This window comes from Apostichopus japonicus, chromosome 19 (genome assembly GCF_037975245.1).
Source record: "Apostichopus japonicus isolate 1M-3 chromosome 19, ASM3797524v1, whole genome shotgun sequence".
In the NCBI taxonomy this organism is placed as follows: Eukaryota; Metazoa; Echinodermata; class Holothuroidea; order Aspidochirotida; family Stichopodidae; genus Apostichopus; species Apostichopus japonicus.
In genome coordinates, this window is record NC_092579.1 from 23,541,479 (window position 1) to 23,558,739 (window position 17,261).

The following is a 17,261-nucleotide window of genomic DNA, read 5'->3' on the forward strand; positions in this document are numbered from 1 at the left end:
CTGCTACACATAGCTTTGGCATTAACTTCCAGTACAGCACAACAGTTCTGATTCTTGAAATTTCCTGAAGCCAATAAGTAGAAACAAGATTTCCCTAGTTCCTGAAGGTGACACACCTTGGATGTGATCAAAGTACCCCTTCCTATGGAGAATCTGACCACTGTAGAATTTCTTGGTGTTATGTTAGAAGATAAGATATCTGTAAGTGGTCAAATACTTTCTGGTTGGCAATCAAAGGTATGTCAAAGGTTTAACATAATAATAGCCATTATTCTTTGAATCTCCAACATATTTTGTGCAAATGCTGACGAAATTTCAAAATTTAAATACTTCAAAAGGGCTAGATGTAAACTTAGTAAGTCAATGGGTCGGATACAGACATTTACAATGCTACATAATTCAGGGTGATCAGTAGCTATGACCACACATAGCATTGGTACCATATACAGGGATGAGCCTGGGGTAAAAAAAATATCACGGATCTTGGAAAATATTTTCGGTATATGCTCCAGTTTGCGTATGCTACAGTGTGTTAGGATAATTGTTTTTGTCCCCGAGGTAGAAAAGATATCACAGATATTCCGCGAATTCGCGGAAAAAGCACATGCCAGCATATTGACAGACAGTAGAGACACCCCAAAAATGATACGCGATGGGGGGGGAAGGGGGAATTTACCGTAACCATCCGGCAGGTCAACCACTTGGTGTAGAGTGGACCTGTTCATATAGTTCCGCAGCCTGGAGGATTGTCTCCTCACTTGTCCTCTGTCTTCATCCCTTTGTCTGTTCGAGGAAGAGGCAGACCTCCGACTCTGGTGGCCGTTGTGGCTCTCCCCATGGTGGGAGTGTCTGTTACCCGATGGGGGTTGATGCGAATTGTCTCCAGAGTTACCACTGCTGCCACCAGTCTGACCAATCCCACTGTTGCCACCAGCATCATTCGAAAACTGAGGTGAGATATACTCTGAGGCGGGCCTAAGAAATAACAAGAGAGATCGCTTTAAAAAGTGTGATGTTCTTATAAAGTGAAAGGGTCAATGACCAATTTTGAAAAAGAGAATGTACAGTAGATTGATCAATTAACAAATAGAATCTTTGCTTTTTTGTTTTTGTTTTTCTGGGACACATGTTTTCCAATGCCCAAACTTGTGAATATCTGTAGGGGTTGGCCCGATGCTGTAGTCCCTCTCCGAATGAATGAAGTGGTGAGAGACACGATCTCAGGAACGAGCACTATACTTGATTCATGATTACAACTTTGATTCATCAGAATTCAACACATCTGAGTGATCTCTCATTGCTATAAGAACATCACACAGGTGAAACCTTCAACACAGAAACTTTGCATGTTTTGACCATTGCTACATTGAAGTCATCAGCAAGGTTTTGAATATTCATAAATTTAGAAATGAAATCCTCCAGATATAAATTTTAGAATTATCACATTCTAAATCATTTACCTTACGAACTATATGGCTCCAAAGGTGATGAGCGAGGTTAAACAAATTAAAAAATTAAAATTAAAAAACATTAAAATAGGTATAAAACCAGACGAAAAATGCATGATGCTGGCACTTTGGATGGTAGAATTAGAAGGAAGGGCATTTACCAGGGGAGGGGGTCGTAGAGGGCGCGAGTGTTAAAAGGTTACCAGTTCATTCTAGGCACGTTAGAACAAGGTGCTAAGGTTGTGGGGAGACAGGTAAGTGAGGAGCGAAGTAAATAAGTGAGAATATATTTAACACATCTCAGAGTGCTGTGTCTCTCATTCACCATAACTAACATAATACAAATATTAAGTATTTGACACAAAACTTCATAAATTGACATTCCTTGTTAAATCTTGCCCACAACAACAACACACACACACAGAATCACAGATACCAAGAAATAATCATAAATCTATGCAACTGTAGGTACAAAAACACTGCTGTCTCCAATAAAGGTGACTAGCAAAACAAGGTAAGCAGATCTCTGTATTAAAGATATACACAAAATAAACAAACACCGACAAGGAAATAATTGTTCAGTCTGGATTGGGCACAAACAAATGGGAAGAAATGTTTGTTTTTTACCTAGTCGGCCTATCCCACTGTGTTGCTCTGTTAAGGTGATTCACAAAGTATACCCTGCCTGAGGTAGATGTCCTCTCCTCCCATCTGAGAAAAACAAAAATGACAGAGATATTTTGAAATAAAAAAATAAATAAAAAATAAATAAAAAGCTGACATCACATGATCTGTTTTCTACTCATGTGATGAGGATACTTGCAAAAGCAATGTTGAACTAAACTTTCAAAATTAATTTAGCAACTCTCACCAATATCAAATAACAAACAATTACCTCTAGACAACCTCCCACCTCCCCCTCCCCCTCCCCCCCCCAACACACAAAAAATTCAGTTAGTGGGAGTGCAGCATGGAAAATGTATCCAATTGTTCAGGCTTGGTAGATTGGAGTGCTAACCACATCTGGAGCAGAGACAGAAATGAAGTAAAATGTGGCATTCTCTGATATTACATATCTGCACTTCAGTTTTAATGGAAACCCAAAGGCACCCGTTTGTTTAAATCCAATTGTGGATCAAAAATATATCCACCATTGCAATGCAGCACTGCTGTTCTGCCATTAAAGGTTCTTCTCAACAATGCAAGATGCTGCTAAGGTGGGATTTGCAACCCCACATGATTCATTTCATAAGTACCGCATTACATGCTCTGTAAAACATTTAGACGTCTTTGTCAATGTGAAGTATATATAGTTATGTCAATACGACATGATCCACTACGATAAATTAACTGCGCTATGTCAGACATCGTTCTGGATTTATATATCTCTCCAGGTTCACTCAGATTCTTGATATCATAACTGTTAGGTTAAAGTACAAAGTCTCCTAGGCTTTCCCAGGAGTTTATATCTCTCTCTTGTAAATACAAACTAAACTCTTCTTTGATAAGGCAGGGCTCTGACTGGGAAGTAACAAGACTTGTGATTACAGATCCAAACCTACAAATGGATTGCAAAGGGAAATGGCAGAGGCCATCTCCAAACAGGAAGTAGCGTTACATTCCACACTATCTCTTGGTATACTCTGTATGGAGATAATCAATTCCAAATGAAAGGCATCAAATTGATTATAGGATTGTGGAAAACTTCTTGGAAAAAAAAAATAATAAAATTGATAATCACTTGAAAGAAACTGTGTTTTTAATATGCATCAAGACGGATGACACTTCGTCACACAATTTTACAATATTTTGAGTTCTTCTCTTTGGACAAACTTCTGTCAATTGCCGTCTGATTTTGGAAGAACCTTGCCGTGTAAATTCAGTTCAAACAACTTAAAACAAGAAGAAGTGTCACCCATAAAGACTGAGACTTGAGTTAATCTGTAAAATGGCCAGTCCCTAATCTTTCCGGCTTTCATAGAACAACAAATCTGGTCATTGAATCGCGGCCACCTGTCTGACATATTTCCTCCAAAGCTTTCAATATCTTATTTACTGATGGGAATGGTTCAATATTTTAACGACTTGTCTGACCTTTTAGGAATTAGACGAAGTGATTTAAAATGTCTGAGGTGCGTTTACACAATCTTTTTCCCTCCTTCAGGTAAACTTTGACACATTTTTTTCTTAAATAATCATAATAATAATATCAATAAAAATGAAATATAAATAATCAAAAAATATATATAACTAGAACAAGTCAGCATCTCATCTATTATACTGAAAAAGATATTATTAATACAGCCCCCACCCCCCTACAAATACCCCACCCCCTACAAATATGAACAGGTCGGCTACACTTTCAGTTAGAAGTCTAGTAAAGAGTGTTGAGGTGCTACACGCAAATCTATGGGTTTAATGAACAATTTCGTGTAGTACTGAATGAACTATTCTCCTCACTTCTTTCCCCCACCCCTCCCAAAAGGAGAGACCAGTGCACACACAAAGGACCGTGCGTGGTTTTACACGACATGAATTTCTTACAGCGTATCCGTCTACACTTAACGATCACACAAATTATCTTGTGTAATGTGTACACATTTCTGGTCGATTTGGCCGATCGCTATGCAGTATTTGTAAGATGATATCTTGAAAATCTGGTATCTGCAAGGTGGTTCCCCGTGATAGGGACTGATTGCCTGGAAGACCATCAAAGATCAGAGGTCAATATATGAATACATGAACAAAAAAGGTTTGTTGCAACATTCACAAGTAAGTATGGTCAAAGTGGTCACATGACAACTTGAGGTTTAAGGAGGACAAAATGCTGTTTTGTTCATTTTGTTTAGTGTGGAGCTCATGAGCAAGTGTGAATTTGAAACATGGTTCTGTAGTAGTCCATGAGCAATTATTCATTAAGGCTTGTGTTGCAATGAGATATGCAACTCCATGGCATTTCCCACGCTTGTTCATATTGTGAGTGTGCTTCAAGTTGAGAATTGACGACGGTATAGACTTGGCTGGTACCGATTTTAATATCTACAGTAGTATTAAAATCCAACGTGAGTCTGTCTACAACTATTCAAACCCACACACAGCTCACAGTCACATTTAGGTTCTGTCTCCTTTTTTTTCTTTTCTTCTTAATATATCCACAATACGCATCTAAAGCCTCATGGTACCTTTATTCTGAAAAATTCTTTCATACAACTGAGAGAGTGTCGGCTAAAAAAGAGATACACAACTTTATCCGAGACAAAATTTGGCCTAAAGCAAACAAGGGATGAATTCCACATGTCAGGCGCTGTTTATAGCATGGTGAGGTCTTCATGATAGCTTGGCTGAATTGCTGAGACTGTTCTTTATTACTGTGTATCAGTGTATGTATATATAACTACTTGACGACTTGTGAAATGTCAGAATGACAGCATCCTGGACAAGACTCGGGCAGCAAAGGGAAAGCACCTTTCTGGTTTTCGGAGGTTGTTGTTTAATATTCCTGGCTCATTTCCCCCTTCACATTATTTCCCAGGGGAGCTAAAAGTACTAAATGAGGCACTGATGCTTCCATACTGGTCTATTTTGCATAAAACTAAGTGTAAATTGAAGTAAGTATCAGTATAGGTGGCTGGGTCTTATGTGCTAAGATGTGTTAAGACACAATTTTCACAAGCATGAAAACAAACTATGGATTAAGAAATCCTGGTTCCCTGCATTCTGAGATTCAGAGCAGGATAAGGCCCCCCCCCCCTTTCTTTTATTATTACTATTATGAGACCAGCCTGTTTGGAGATTTGTCGGGGTAGATTTTACAAGATACTTCAGAGAAAATATTCTCTAAACTTGCTGGCAGATATGAGATGATGCAGTGGTACAAATAAGTTTTGTGATACCTTGCCACGAAAGATTTCAACAACCCTATTGATAGAGTCTGGTTGATCAATATGAAGCAGGCCTTTCAGTTCATGTAAAATTAAATTTTGTTTAAAGGATGACTTGTGGCAAAATTTTAGTCTTGAGATGTTACAGTCCAAGGAAAAAGAAGAAACAAAATGAGTGCTAGCAATGATTTACAGCTAGTCTGGTTTACAAGTTATTCACCTTTAAAATACACTTAATCTCTGGAATGCTACTTTAAGGCTAAATTGATGATGATGCCTTCGGCTCCTCAGTGCAGACCTAAATGTTTATGTTAATCCATCGTTTTATAAGTTCTAATAACTCTACCAAAACATACTATCATTTTAACTGTAACAATAGAGCACCTTGGATGACCATTAACACCATTTGTCCTTGACCAATTTGCACTGCATTATAAACATGACATTTGAGCCAATAAAAGTCTTTTGTTTTCCCATTCAGTTTTGCGCTGCATCCGAGGTATTGACGTAATGGTCTCTGTATTAGACTATATAGTCCGGTCACGGAACTAATGGTCTCTGTATTAGACTATATAGTCCGGTCACTGAACTAATGGTCTCTGTATTAGACTTTACTTTAGGGAGAGTCCTCAGCTGTTTTAAAGGTTCATTTCTTGAGAATTAAGTGTTATAGAACAATACCCTAGACTGATAGCAGTGTATTTGAATGGTCTACATCATATTAAATTAATGATGTCCCTTAAGGTTATCCCTTATGCTTTTCCTCCTCCACATTCATGTCGGACTGAAATCAATCCATTGGATTTTGTTTTGAATAATTCCTTACAAGTAAGACAGTGCAGGTGACCAGGGTATCCCAAAAGTGGCGGCTTTTCTTTGGGAACATTTGGAGAACAACAACGGAGGAAGCATAAGCGTTTTCCCGATTACTAAAAACCAATAACAGATTGAAGCAGACTTACCCATCAGGCAGGTCGTTGGGGTCTTGTAAGGCTTGAGATATTTGTCTAGAATCCACGACAGCACCAAGGTGAGAGGAGTTGGTCCGGTCTCTCGAAGTGATGCTGATGACGAGTTGACCTCTGATGTTGTCTGGGTCATCAGCGTTTTGCCTACACAAGTCTAACCGTGTAACTGGGCATAGGGGAAGAAATGTAACTGATTATAGGTCTATCATCATCAAATCACTTCAAGCATTTTAAGCTCCGTCGGTAGACAAACGTAGGATGAGATTGAAGAGCAAAAAAAACAAGATTAGGTAGTAAGAAAAACTCCTTTTCTGGACAAGACTGGATTAATTTTCGAAACAGCAAGCAAGAGCTGAAGATGGTTGCCAAAAAATGAGATCAACATACTTAAGGGTAACATTGAACAGATCTGTTACTAAAGGGTAAAAAATCTTGCAGTTTAAACTCTGACCTTTCCATTACAAACTGTGGGTAATAAAGTATGGATTTTACAAGTATTTTACCAAGAACTGTGGTTGAAATGTTGAACAGGGACACCGGCACTGGGGGACCTCCTCAAACCTTTTCACAACAGTGAACCTTTAACCACCACTGACCTCCCCCTATCCCCTCCCCCTCCTCCCACCCACTATACATAACTACTTTACCTTATTAACATCAAAGTTTACACTTTACAGTTTGTCAGAGTGAAAATAAAAGTCAATCTAAAAAAGGATTTGTTAAGTTTGTGGGATGACTTTGTTGTTTTACCACAAGAGGACAGGGCAAGAACATTAACTATAAACCAACTCCCTAAGACATCTGTGCTTAACGCCCGCAATTTTATTCATTGCTGTTGAGAAAGGCAGAAAGCAATGGAGTCCACCATATATATACACAGAGAAAAATCAGATAAGACACCAATCTGTCAGTAAAAAAAAACCAATCAAAATAATATTTTTGAATTACTCACAGCCTGTATCTTTTAACCTTTGGATGGCATGTGCTTGAAGGCGAACCCATCCTAGGAATCCAGCACCCTGTTTCTTGTGGATTTTACGGTGGTTCCATATACTAATAATAATACTGTCTTGACGGCCAACAAATCTGCAAAGAGGAGTAGCAACACATGTATGTACAGTATGTATACAAGCTTTTAGTCTCGCAGGGAGAATTTCTTTAAAAAAGTGCAATTGCAATAATTCAGCTTCTTCTGCAATTTTTTTTATCAAACTATAAATAAAGATAAGATGAAACTAGTTGATGATTAATAAGCAAGTACAATAGTGCTATGAAATTTGTGAATTTCATTTCCTGACAAATTTTTCAAAGGTCTGGGAGAAATTTTTAAGACTTGGAAATTATAGATCCAGAAAGAACTACATCATGTAATTAAATGTTTACCTTCATTTGCTGCAGAAGCTGCAGAAGATTTTACATAGCTTGACCGAATGTAATCTTATGCAGTAGGCTGACAAACTAACGGCAGTAATCGACTGATACCAGAGCTGCTCAATAGAAACTTCCATCATTTTTCAATCAGCTTCATGCATCATGTAACAATTGACAGGATCACACCCAGAACATCTCCATTGTGTTCCAATGACAGCCACCTCACCCCTTCCTTTCTTTCCCCCCCACCCCCACCTTTACCCTAACCAAAGCAGCGAAGTGACAAAGGACTTTAAAGCGGCACATTCTCCACTTTTTAATTTCCATTGTACTAGCAGGGTATAGATAACACACTAAACACAGTACTGTAAACTTCTATAATTGAAAGCAACCAACTGCATGAATCACATCCATGATACAGGACATGAAACGCAGACGACAACCATTTCCTTGGAATCGAAAAAAATTACTTCAAGCCCTGAATCCAGCATTAATGCTGTAATTTAGTTTGCCTATTATACGGTTATAATAATAAGCAGCAGTTATTTTTACGACGCTTTTTACAAACGTGGAAGAAACCTGCAAGGGCTTACATGTCTGATGGCTTCCAAGTTAACATTTTAACTCAAATTTGGAATCTTTTCAATTAAGAAAGTCATTTCAGATGGGAAAACCGTAATTTCCCTTGGATGGAAAACCCGCCTTAAGAATGACTTGGCTGGGTATCGAACCCGGAACCTCTCGATTTGCTAAGCCTCATTGCTTCAAATGCCAGCGCCTTTATCCACTCAGCCATGGTATTATTAACTTTGCAAGTTTGCATTATTCTTATTTATTTATTTGTCCAGGCTATTCACATGTACCAGGTATCAGCAGTACTGTAGCAGGATATCCCTCGGTATACGGGCGATACGTCACACGTATAAATGACATACTGACACAGAGCAATGAATCACAAATCTTTAAATGTCAACCCAAAAAAAACAAATGTCAGTCCCACAAAGCCAATGTTGGAATGAACTTTCTTTCGTTAGCACACATTCAACGTTTACATCCAAAGTCGATGATTCTTGGTGGGAGTTTGGCAGACTTACTGTAATTATTAGCTTTTATGTTTTCATACCGATTCCCCTATTTAATTGCTCCCTTCTAACCAGCCAGTATGGGCCGCCCATTATAGTAAAATCCAGTTTAGAGCAACCACTCATATGAATTGTTTTTCATATCAGGCTTTTATGCCAAAAGCAGTGTTTAGAAATAATTGCTGCCACTGCCACAACTAACTAATTCCAGTCTAATCAGCAGTGAGACCCCCAGAGTTCTGTAAATAACCCTACATCATTAATATGCCTGGGAGACATCCCTCCCCATCAAACTTGTAAACAAACGTCAGATCTTAGTCTTGGCCTTGTAAATTTTGTTTTCCCTCGATCTATGTCAACCGAGGCTTTTCTTTAGCTGTTTCCGCCTGCTATTGCTACCGATCCGCTGTGATGGCTTCCTTCCTGTGCGGCTTCTAATGGGCTCTCGTTACAGCCGTGCTGATTCTCTCTCTCCGCTACTTTCTTAATCTCGTCGTCAAATGTTGAACACGAGTAGTAAATGGTTCTGGCACTGGATGTATCAGCTAATGAGTAACAGTGAGGGAGATTGATTCAGTCATAAAACTGATCTCTGATAATGTCTTCTGTCGTCTTTCCAAAGGGCAACCTCGGCACGAGTTTTCCAGGGTTTCGTCCAATACTTCGTGATCACTCACAAAATGGCAGCAGCAGACGGGTGACATCGTAGTCCACACTTACTCTCCGATAATAGGACATTCCTACTTCAAGTAGTAATGCTGTAAGTTAGGTCACCTCACCGGGCTGCAAGCAACTTCTAAACTCTCTATAATCCAGTAGATGGAAAAATATTGAATCCTAGGTAACCGTTATGGACTCAATCCGAAGGAAACAAAACCCACTCGAAAAACATGTGATCCAGGCACTTTGGATGGTAGAATGAGAAGGAGGGGCATCGACCAGAGGGGCCGGTCATAAAGGGCGCACAGCGTAAACTAAGGTTACCAGGACATTCTAGAACGATGTCACTGATATGTGGACACAGGTAAGCGACGCACAAAGTAAATTAGGACATCCTTACTTTCAGCACTGCTGTAGTTAGGTCACCTCAACGACAGCAACTACTTACTGTCGGCTAAATACATTCTGACATCTGTAACCTACTGCTTCAAAGCTGAGAAAAGAGAATCATCCACTATATACCACCCTCGGCAACATATTTTTGGCACTTTGCTGGAAATATGGACGTCAGAAAACAGGTTTTACGGCAGATTTTGAAAGAAGAATTGCCAGTCTGCTTACAGAGGATGGACAGGATGGACAGAGGATGGACAGTTCTTGCTGGATTTGGAGACTTTGATAGTTCTGGTACAATGTATAAGTTGGACCATAGTTTATGAGAGTGCTACTAGTGTATGTACTTATTGCCCAGAGGAGAATACTTCAAGTTGTACTCTATACTATAGGCTCATAGTGTTCACAAGAAGCTCTTGGCTGTGATAAGATTGACAATCCGCAAACTATGGATGTGTTTTTTCCAGACATAAAAAAATTTCTCTACAATTTTTGCAGCATGCAGAATTAAGTCCCATCCAGCTATTATGTTTAGCATCAAGTCTATGGTCCTAGCTAGCTTTGAATGCATTCCGATTTCCAAACCACAATTTTGAGGGGTACCATACCTGCCAGTAGTGGGTTATGGCTGAGTCCTAATGGAATGTCCTGAGCCAAGGACAGGTTTACAAATAGCTGATTTCCACGATTGTCATTTGGGACAGTTTTTTGTTTTGTTTTTTGCTTTGATGTATTTTCATTTGTTTTTTTTCTGTCAAGTCACATATGCAGGCATGATCAGCACGTGGAAGTAGAAATTGTGTAAAAGTTTTGAAATGTTTCATAACTTTTCTTTTAGTCACCGTGTCAAAAAGAAAACCTGCAGCAGCTGCAATATTCTGCTGCAGCTAGACTGAATCTCTGTCAAACAACAGAGATTATTTCTGCAGGCCAGTTCAGTGCACATTGTGTGAACTTGCAAGGCACTAAAGCTATGTACCCTTGGTTGCCGTAATGCTGCAGACCCCCCCCCACCCCCCCCCACCCACTCAGCTTAGTCTTTGGTTAATGCTGTACCTTACAGAATCATAATTTAAAGACAAAATGTCAAAACTTGACATATTACAATTTACACTGCTACACAGATTGGCAGCAGTGTGACATGTACTGTGTTACAGATAAATAGTAGCCCACTTAACCGCAGTTCAACTGCAACGTTATCTAACCTCTAAAAGACAATTAAATTGATCTTCATTATTCAGGACCATTCATGCATTTATTGACCCTTTTTGCAACCTTAACAACAAACCAAGGATTCTTTTACACCAATGGCTTCTGTGCAACAATTTGGTGGAAAACATCAACACCACAGACACTTGTAAACAACTCCCTATCTGACAGTACCTTCACACATTGCAAGACAGGGCAATCTTCCTTTTTACATACATGGGTATGTGACCATGAGGGTGTTCCGGCCAACCTATGGCAGTCTACTAAATGTTTCAGTTTTGATTGGTAATCAGGCTTGCAATGTTGTTGGAACTCTTATTCACTCTGATATATGTATCTATCCAACCCTGTGTTAAATCTCTCACATTCTGCTACATGTACCTACCATTCTCACCTGAAACACTCCAATCTACTCTGATAGGTATCCATCAAACCCTGCATAAAATCTCTCACATTCTGGTACATACCTACCATTCTCGCCTGCATCACTCCAATCTACTCTGATATGTATCCATCAAACACTGTGTAAAATCTCTCACATTCTGCTACATACAGTACCTACCATTCTCACCTGAATCACTCCAATCTACTCTGATAGGTATCCATCAAACCCTGCATAAAATCTCTCACATTCTGGTACATACCTACCATTCTCGCCTGCATCACTCCAATCTACTCTGATATGTATTCATCTAACCCTGTGTAAAATCTCTCACATTCTGGTCCATACCCACCATTCACACCTGAATCACTCCGATCCACTCTGATAGGTATCAATCAAACCCTGTATAAAATCTCTCACATTCTGGTCCATACCTACCATTCTCACCTGACATCACTCCAATCTACTCTGATACGGTATGTATCCATCAAACCCTGTGTAAAATCTCTCACATTCTGATACATACCTACCATTCTTACCTGAATTACTCCGATCCACTCTGATAGGTAAAATCTCTCACATTTACGTTTTCTTTTCCCAAATTTTGTCTTGTTTTAGTAAGAATGAGTAACAATGTGACATAAAAGTTAACAAGGCACAACAGGTATCACCAGCAGTGACAGCTAGTGTGTTGGAATTTAACATTCCAATCCCAACTTCCTTGTGTGTTTGGTGGACAGAAGAAGAAACTGGGAGATGGGCAAACATAAGAGAACAATAAATGTAAGGAGAGATATTTATACTTACAAATCATAATGTTGGTTCCACTTTGGATCTAATGTACTCTTGCAAAAGTCTGTAGAATGGCATTGTCCAGAACCCTCAACTAGGATCTTGGCAAAAGGATCTGGTAATCCTAAATATTACAAAAACAAAAGGAAAGGAAAATTAAAAAATTAATTCAACAACACCCTTCACTGATAACCTATTTATGTATATAAGGGTTGTTTGGGGGGGGGGGTACGTGAGGGGCTCACAAATAGTAATACAAAGTACCAAGCATAATAGCATTTACAGCTTGGCTACAGGCATCTATGTTGTGGTTATGAGAAATTGTTGTTCAGTGATGTCATTTGATTCCCACTAGATTGTCCGTGGTCATCCATGGTTTTCCTGCCCCCACCCCATGCCTATATAAAGCAAAATAGTACAAAAATTACACCGTTCCTAGTTTTAATTAAAACTCAAAACATACATTAAAAATACCAAACCTAACAAGGTGTTATCCATTTAGCGTTTGTTTAGGTAGCAACTTTTTGAGTACTACTGATACTATGGTTTCCTGAAAATGAAGGCTATTGAGATTGGATCAGGATAGAGTGGGGGGGGCGAGTGGGGTGGGGAGGGGCAATGGGTAGAAGAATCCTACGACAAATGTTCAATATTCCAAACATATTCCTACGACAAATGTTCAATATACCAAATCTGCATAAAAATCATTTCAGTTTATAGTACATATGAGATTTTCCATATTGATATATATCCAATTTTTCGTTCTTGAACACAAATGAAATTGTACTGTATCGGACGTATGAGAGAAGCCACTCCTATTTACAACTCAGCATAATACAATGAGTGATCTGTGTACCAACGCATCATGTGACTTAGGCCAAGATATCAGTGTCAATAGGATTCAATGCACTTCACTACAGCTCAATATCGCTGACAATCTAATAATTTTAGTTTTGATTTCATTTTTAAGCAATTGCTTTCTGCAAACGATATCGGCAGCAAACACTCAGATCCCTGATAAACTTGCAACATATAATAATTTATAACAACGCTAATTTTTTTCCTAAATATCGGGTGACTGCCTGCCCACCCACCGTACAAACTTTTATCTTTCGATAAACAACTGCATGAATTCCTGTGATCTTCTTACTACACTTATTGTCTCCTGCCCAAACGATATGAACTCAAAAGTACACGAGAGTTGCTTGTGATGAATAATGCAAACCGCTACTCAATCTTTTTGTGAAAAATTTCAAAATCGTTATCCTGCTGATTGCAATCCAAACCTACGGATTTGCCTCTGTCGCCAAATCGGTGGCTTTCTCTGCCCGAAATCAATTAAGAAAGCTACAAGTCTGGAAATAATCTACTCATTAATGATGATGTCACAGGGAAGCCACGCTAATCACAGACTGTGACTAATGAAGATACACACAACCTCAGACCAAAATATGCCAGGGAAGTCACAGAGAAATAATCATGCCAGTTTTTGTGTTGTATTCATTTTGTTATAAAGCTGGTAGGCACCATTAAGCTGCAAATAACATTTAAGGAGAGATATATGGTAGCTGACAAAATTGATGTGTTACTGTAGTCCACTATACAGTTATGTAAACCAGAAATGATGAAATAAGCCATTTTACTTGAACAGTTTGGCAATGAAAATACATGTACATTAATATGCATACCGCACATACAGTGCATTATTCATTAAATCTATGAGACGTCTATGAGACAGGGTTTTTTATTCACTAAATGGTTGATGAATTGCTAATCACCCAGTGTGACTAAATATATAACTTAGTCTGAGAGGCATCTGGTAATTGTAACTTGTGAGCGTGAAATAAACTATCGTTATCAATCAGTACTGCATACCGTATAAACCTCTGATGCAAAAACAAGTCTGCCTAAAGTTTGCATGCAAAGGCACAGTAGTAATGGATAATGTTGTTGGGATAACTGCCTAATGGTAACATGCAGAGTATAGGTACTTATTTCTGTTTTATGATGGGGTTGAGCAGCTCAGAAAAAAACAAAAGAAACAAGCATTGTTCAAATTCTATGCATGTGACTAACCATTAGCCATTCACAATGGAAAATTAACCCAAATAAAAGTGAAGAAAGAAGTCTAGTTCTATGATCACTAGTGTGTGTTATCCAATGCATGAATAATACAGATCAACATGTAAACTACTGTACAGTAAAATACTGTACACATACAATATATATAAATATACAGTACAGACTATACAGTGTATGCTTCATAGAGCAATCACAATGGATAACAATACACATCCTCCTACACAAGGACTATCTTCAAAGCTACACCCTACTGGAGTGGCGGACTTTTTACTGTCAACTCACCGTACAGTGGAAATACATACACATGCTACAGATTCCTATAAAACTGAACATATCTGATACAGCAAGCACAAGTCTTCAAACGGGAACAAAATCCCAAAGTTCCCATATTTTCTTTCTTTTAATTTTATGGCATGGGCGAGTAACTTGACTCGGACTCTCCAAACACACCTTCCAACATTCTTCTTCTTCTTCTTTTTTTTTTTTTTCAAGTTTCCTCATTTCCTCTTCACTGACGATCTTAAGTCATTACTCATTTCTTACTTGTTCTTTTGAATTCAATTGACTTGTTTTGTTGAGCACCTAGAGCAGCTACTTCTTGTTGCTGATTTGACACTATATAAATCCACTGTATTATTATTATTATCATCATTATTAAATATGAATCTAAGAGACTGACTTTGGTCAGCTTGCAGCTTTGATAAGCCAATGATGGCTTCTTCTCGAATTCCTGCTTGCAGGAGGATCTAAAATACATACATACATTAATACTGCTGTACGAAACGACCATCATGTGTTGAATGATGAAGGAGTCATGACTCTACCCTTGACTCACCAACTCCTAGGGCTATATTAACTACTTGACACCAAAATGTGTGGCCCAAGCCAAATTCAACCTACTGTACAGTACATTTTTCTAAATGACCCAAACACAGAAACTAACGGAGACTACATATATGCTGAAAAATGGTTTCAAAACCTGCACATATCTTTCACAACATTTGCAACATTTCGCGAGACTTTGTCATTCGATACACCTGAACGTTAAAGGTTACCATGCTTGCTCCAGGCGAGGAACACAGCAGAATGTACTGTAGAGTTGAAGAGACAGACAAGTAAAGAAGGGTTTCTTCCTGAAAATAACAATTCACCGCTCAAAAAAAAATCCATAGCAACCAGGATGGTTTTCTTCTTTTACAGTTTCTTGTCTTCCTTTTTCTTTTGGTAATATACTGAACCCAGCTTTGAAACCTTTTTTTTTTTTTTTTAAGGTGTTGAAAAATTACAGCCATTTTTCAAGTAAATTTGTTGCTCTGGGCATGTGAAGAACATGACCATTGTACAACAGATCTGTACTTTGACAGTACAGTGATAAGTGATCAGCATCTTCAGTGATAACAATATAATGACAAAACAAATTTCCCAAAAGGTACATAACTTATCTCCAAAATTAATATCAACAGTCTACATATAGACAACTGAAGTCTACATATAGATAACTGATAGAATGCAGTCACCAGCTTATCAAGTTCACTACTGTACTATGTACAATACTAATATATCCCTTAAAGATCTGCTTTATTGGCTCCAATTAAATCACGCTATAGCTAGGAAAGTTTTGTGATTATATGTTAAATGACCTGCCACGGTTGTAAATCGACCTCAGGCTCTACAAGTAGCCTGCATTGCTTCTTTACACCATTAGGCTCTCTGTGAAAACACTGTGTGGAAATATGTTGTCTACAATTTAATTAACCATACAGCGTTCACACAAAGTCCCTCATACAAAAAAAAAAATGTGGCAGAAGTTGCAGTCTAATTGGTAAAGAGAGGTCATTTTTACGATCACTTGCAGGTCGATTACCTAATCTCAAGAAACTTTTTCACAATAGAGTGCTATAGTTGGGGTCTATACAGCAGACCGTTCAGATTCGGTAGTTTTAGCCGCTTCTGCCAAAGAGTTACTGAAAAAATCTGACATTTAAGGTGATATCATATGAGCTTGCAATTAAGAAAAGTTCATTCGATTTCATGATCAAAAAGCAAGATATCTTGCATTCTTCAGAAATCGAACATGGTCTCATTATCCATGGAAATGAGATGATTTTCTGTTGGAAAGTGCAAAAAAAAAAAAAAAATGGAAGAGCAATGACAAAGGTTTGTTGAAGTCAACACAAAACAGTGAAAGGTGCTCAAAGAAATAATGTATGATTCTCTTACTGTAGAACCCCCCAAAAAAAAAAAAATGACTTTGAAGTCCTTATCAATGACGATAAAAACTAGCACAGTACATGACATCACCCTGCAGTCACCATTTAAGGGTGTATTCTGCTCACAGATAATCTAATACTTATAAGGAAGAGGCAAACAATCTAAAATGTGAGTTGATAATCTCTGGACATCTGGACCCTACCTCTAGCTATGTATGGTTGTTGGAATGCCAACTATGTTTACGCCTGATAAACTCTTTCTTCCTACGAGGAAGGTCGTGGATCACAAGCTGTGGTCTGTGATGTCATTATGACAGATATCCTGCAAATTCTTTACTCCTAGTATACAGTTACCATTGATGACTTTTGTCTCTTAAAATGTGATAATTGTACTAGTAAATTTGGAATGCTTTGCTTGCTTACTGTAGTTGTCCATATTCTCTTTATCTAGCATCTACCACTGTACAATATATACTTAAAGGAAAAACTGCATTCCTTGGAGGATATAGGTAGATGTATTGTAAATTATAAAAAAAAAAATTCACCTCAGTTGCCACGACGATATCACTGATTCTACTGTCGCCAGATGCAGTCAGAAAATTCTACAATATATTTCTTTAAATAATTTGTATTTCCAACATACAAAATGCTAAATGTGATTTATATCTACAGATGCAGACAATTTTTCATTTTGTGAAGCAATGAAACTTACAGCCGCTGGAATATCCTTTAACCTCAAACCCAAGATGATAATTACATGATTTTACATGATTTACATGATAC

At 38.2% G+C, this 17,261-nt stretch overlaps 1 protein-coding gene across 7 annotated transcripts in view; it reads right to left on the reverse strand.

Moving 5' to 3' along the window:
- The window catches only part of LOC139959466 (E3 ubiquitin-protein ligase SMURF2-like), a 45,546-nt gene that overhangs the window by 13,058 nt on the left and 15,227 nt on the right, over positions 1 to 17,261 (reverse strand). For all 7 annotated transcript variants that reach the window (XR_011790133.1, XR_011790130.1, XR_011790132.1 and 4 more), the window contains exons 3-7: positions 12,202 to 12,310; positions 7,250 to 7,383; positions 6,292 to 6,463; positions 2,076 to 2,159; positions 677 to 975 (exon numbers count right to left, since the gene is read on the reverse strand). Coding sequence is in view for 1 of the 7 variants with exons in the window: in XM_071957124.1 (XP_071813225.1) it covers positions 677 to 975; positions 2,076 to 2,159; positions 6,292 to 6,463; positions 7,250 to 7,383; positions 12,202 to 12,310 (798 nt within the window). In the remaining 6 variants the exon portion in view is untranslated. The remainder of the gene's footprint in view (positions 1 to 676; positions 976 to 2,075; positions 2,160 to 6,291; positions 6,464 to 7,249; positions 7,384 to 12,201; positions 12,311 to 17,261) is intronic.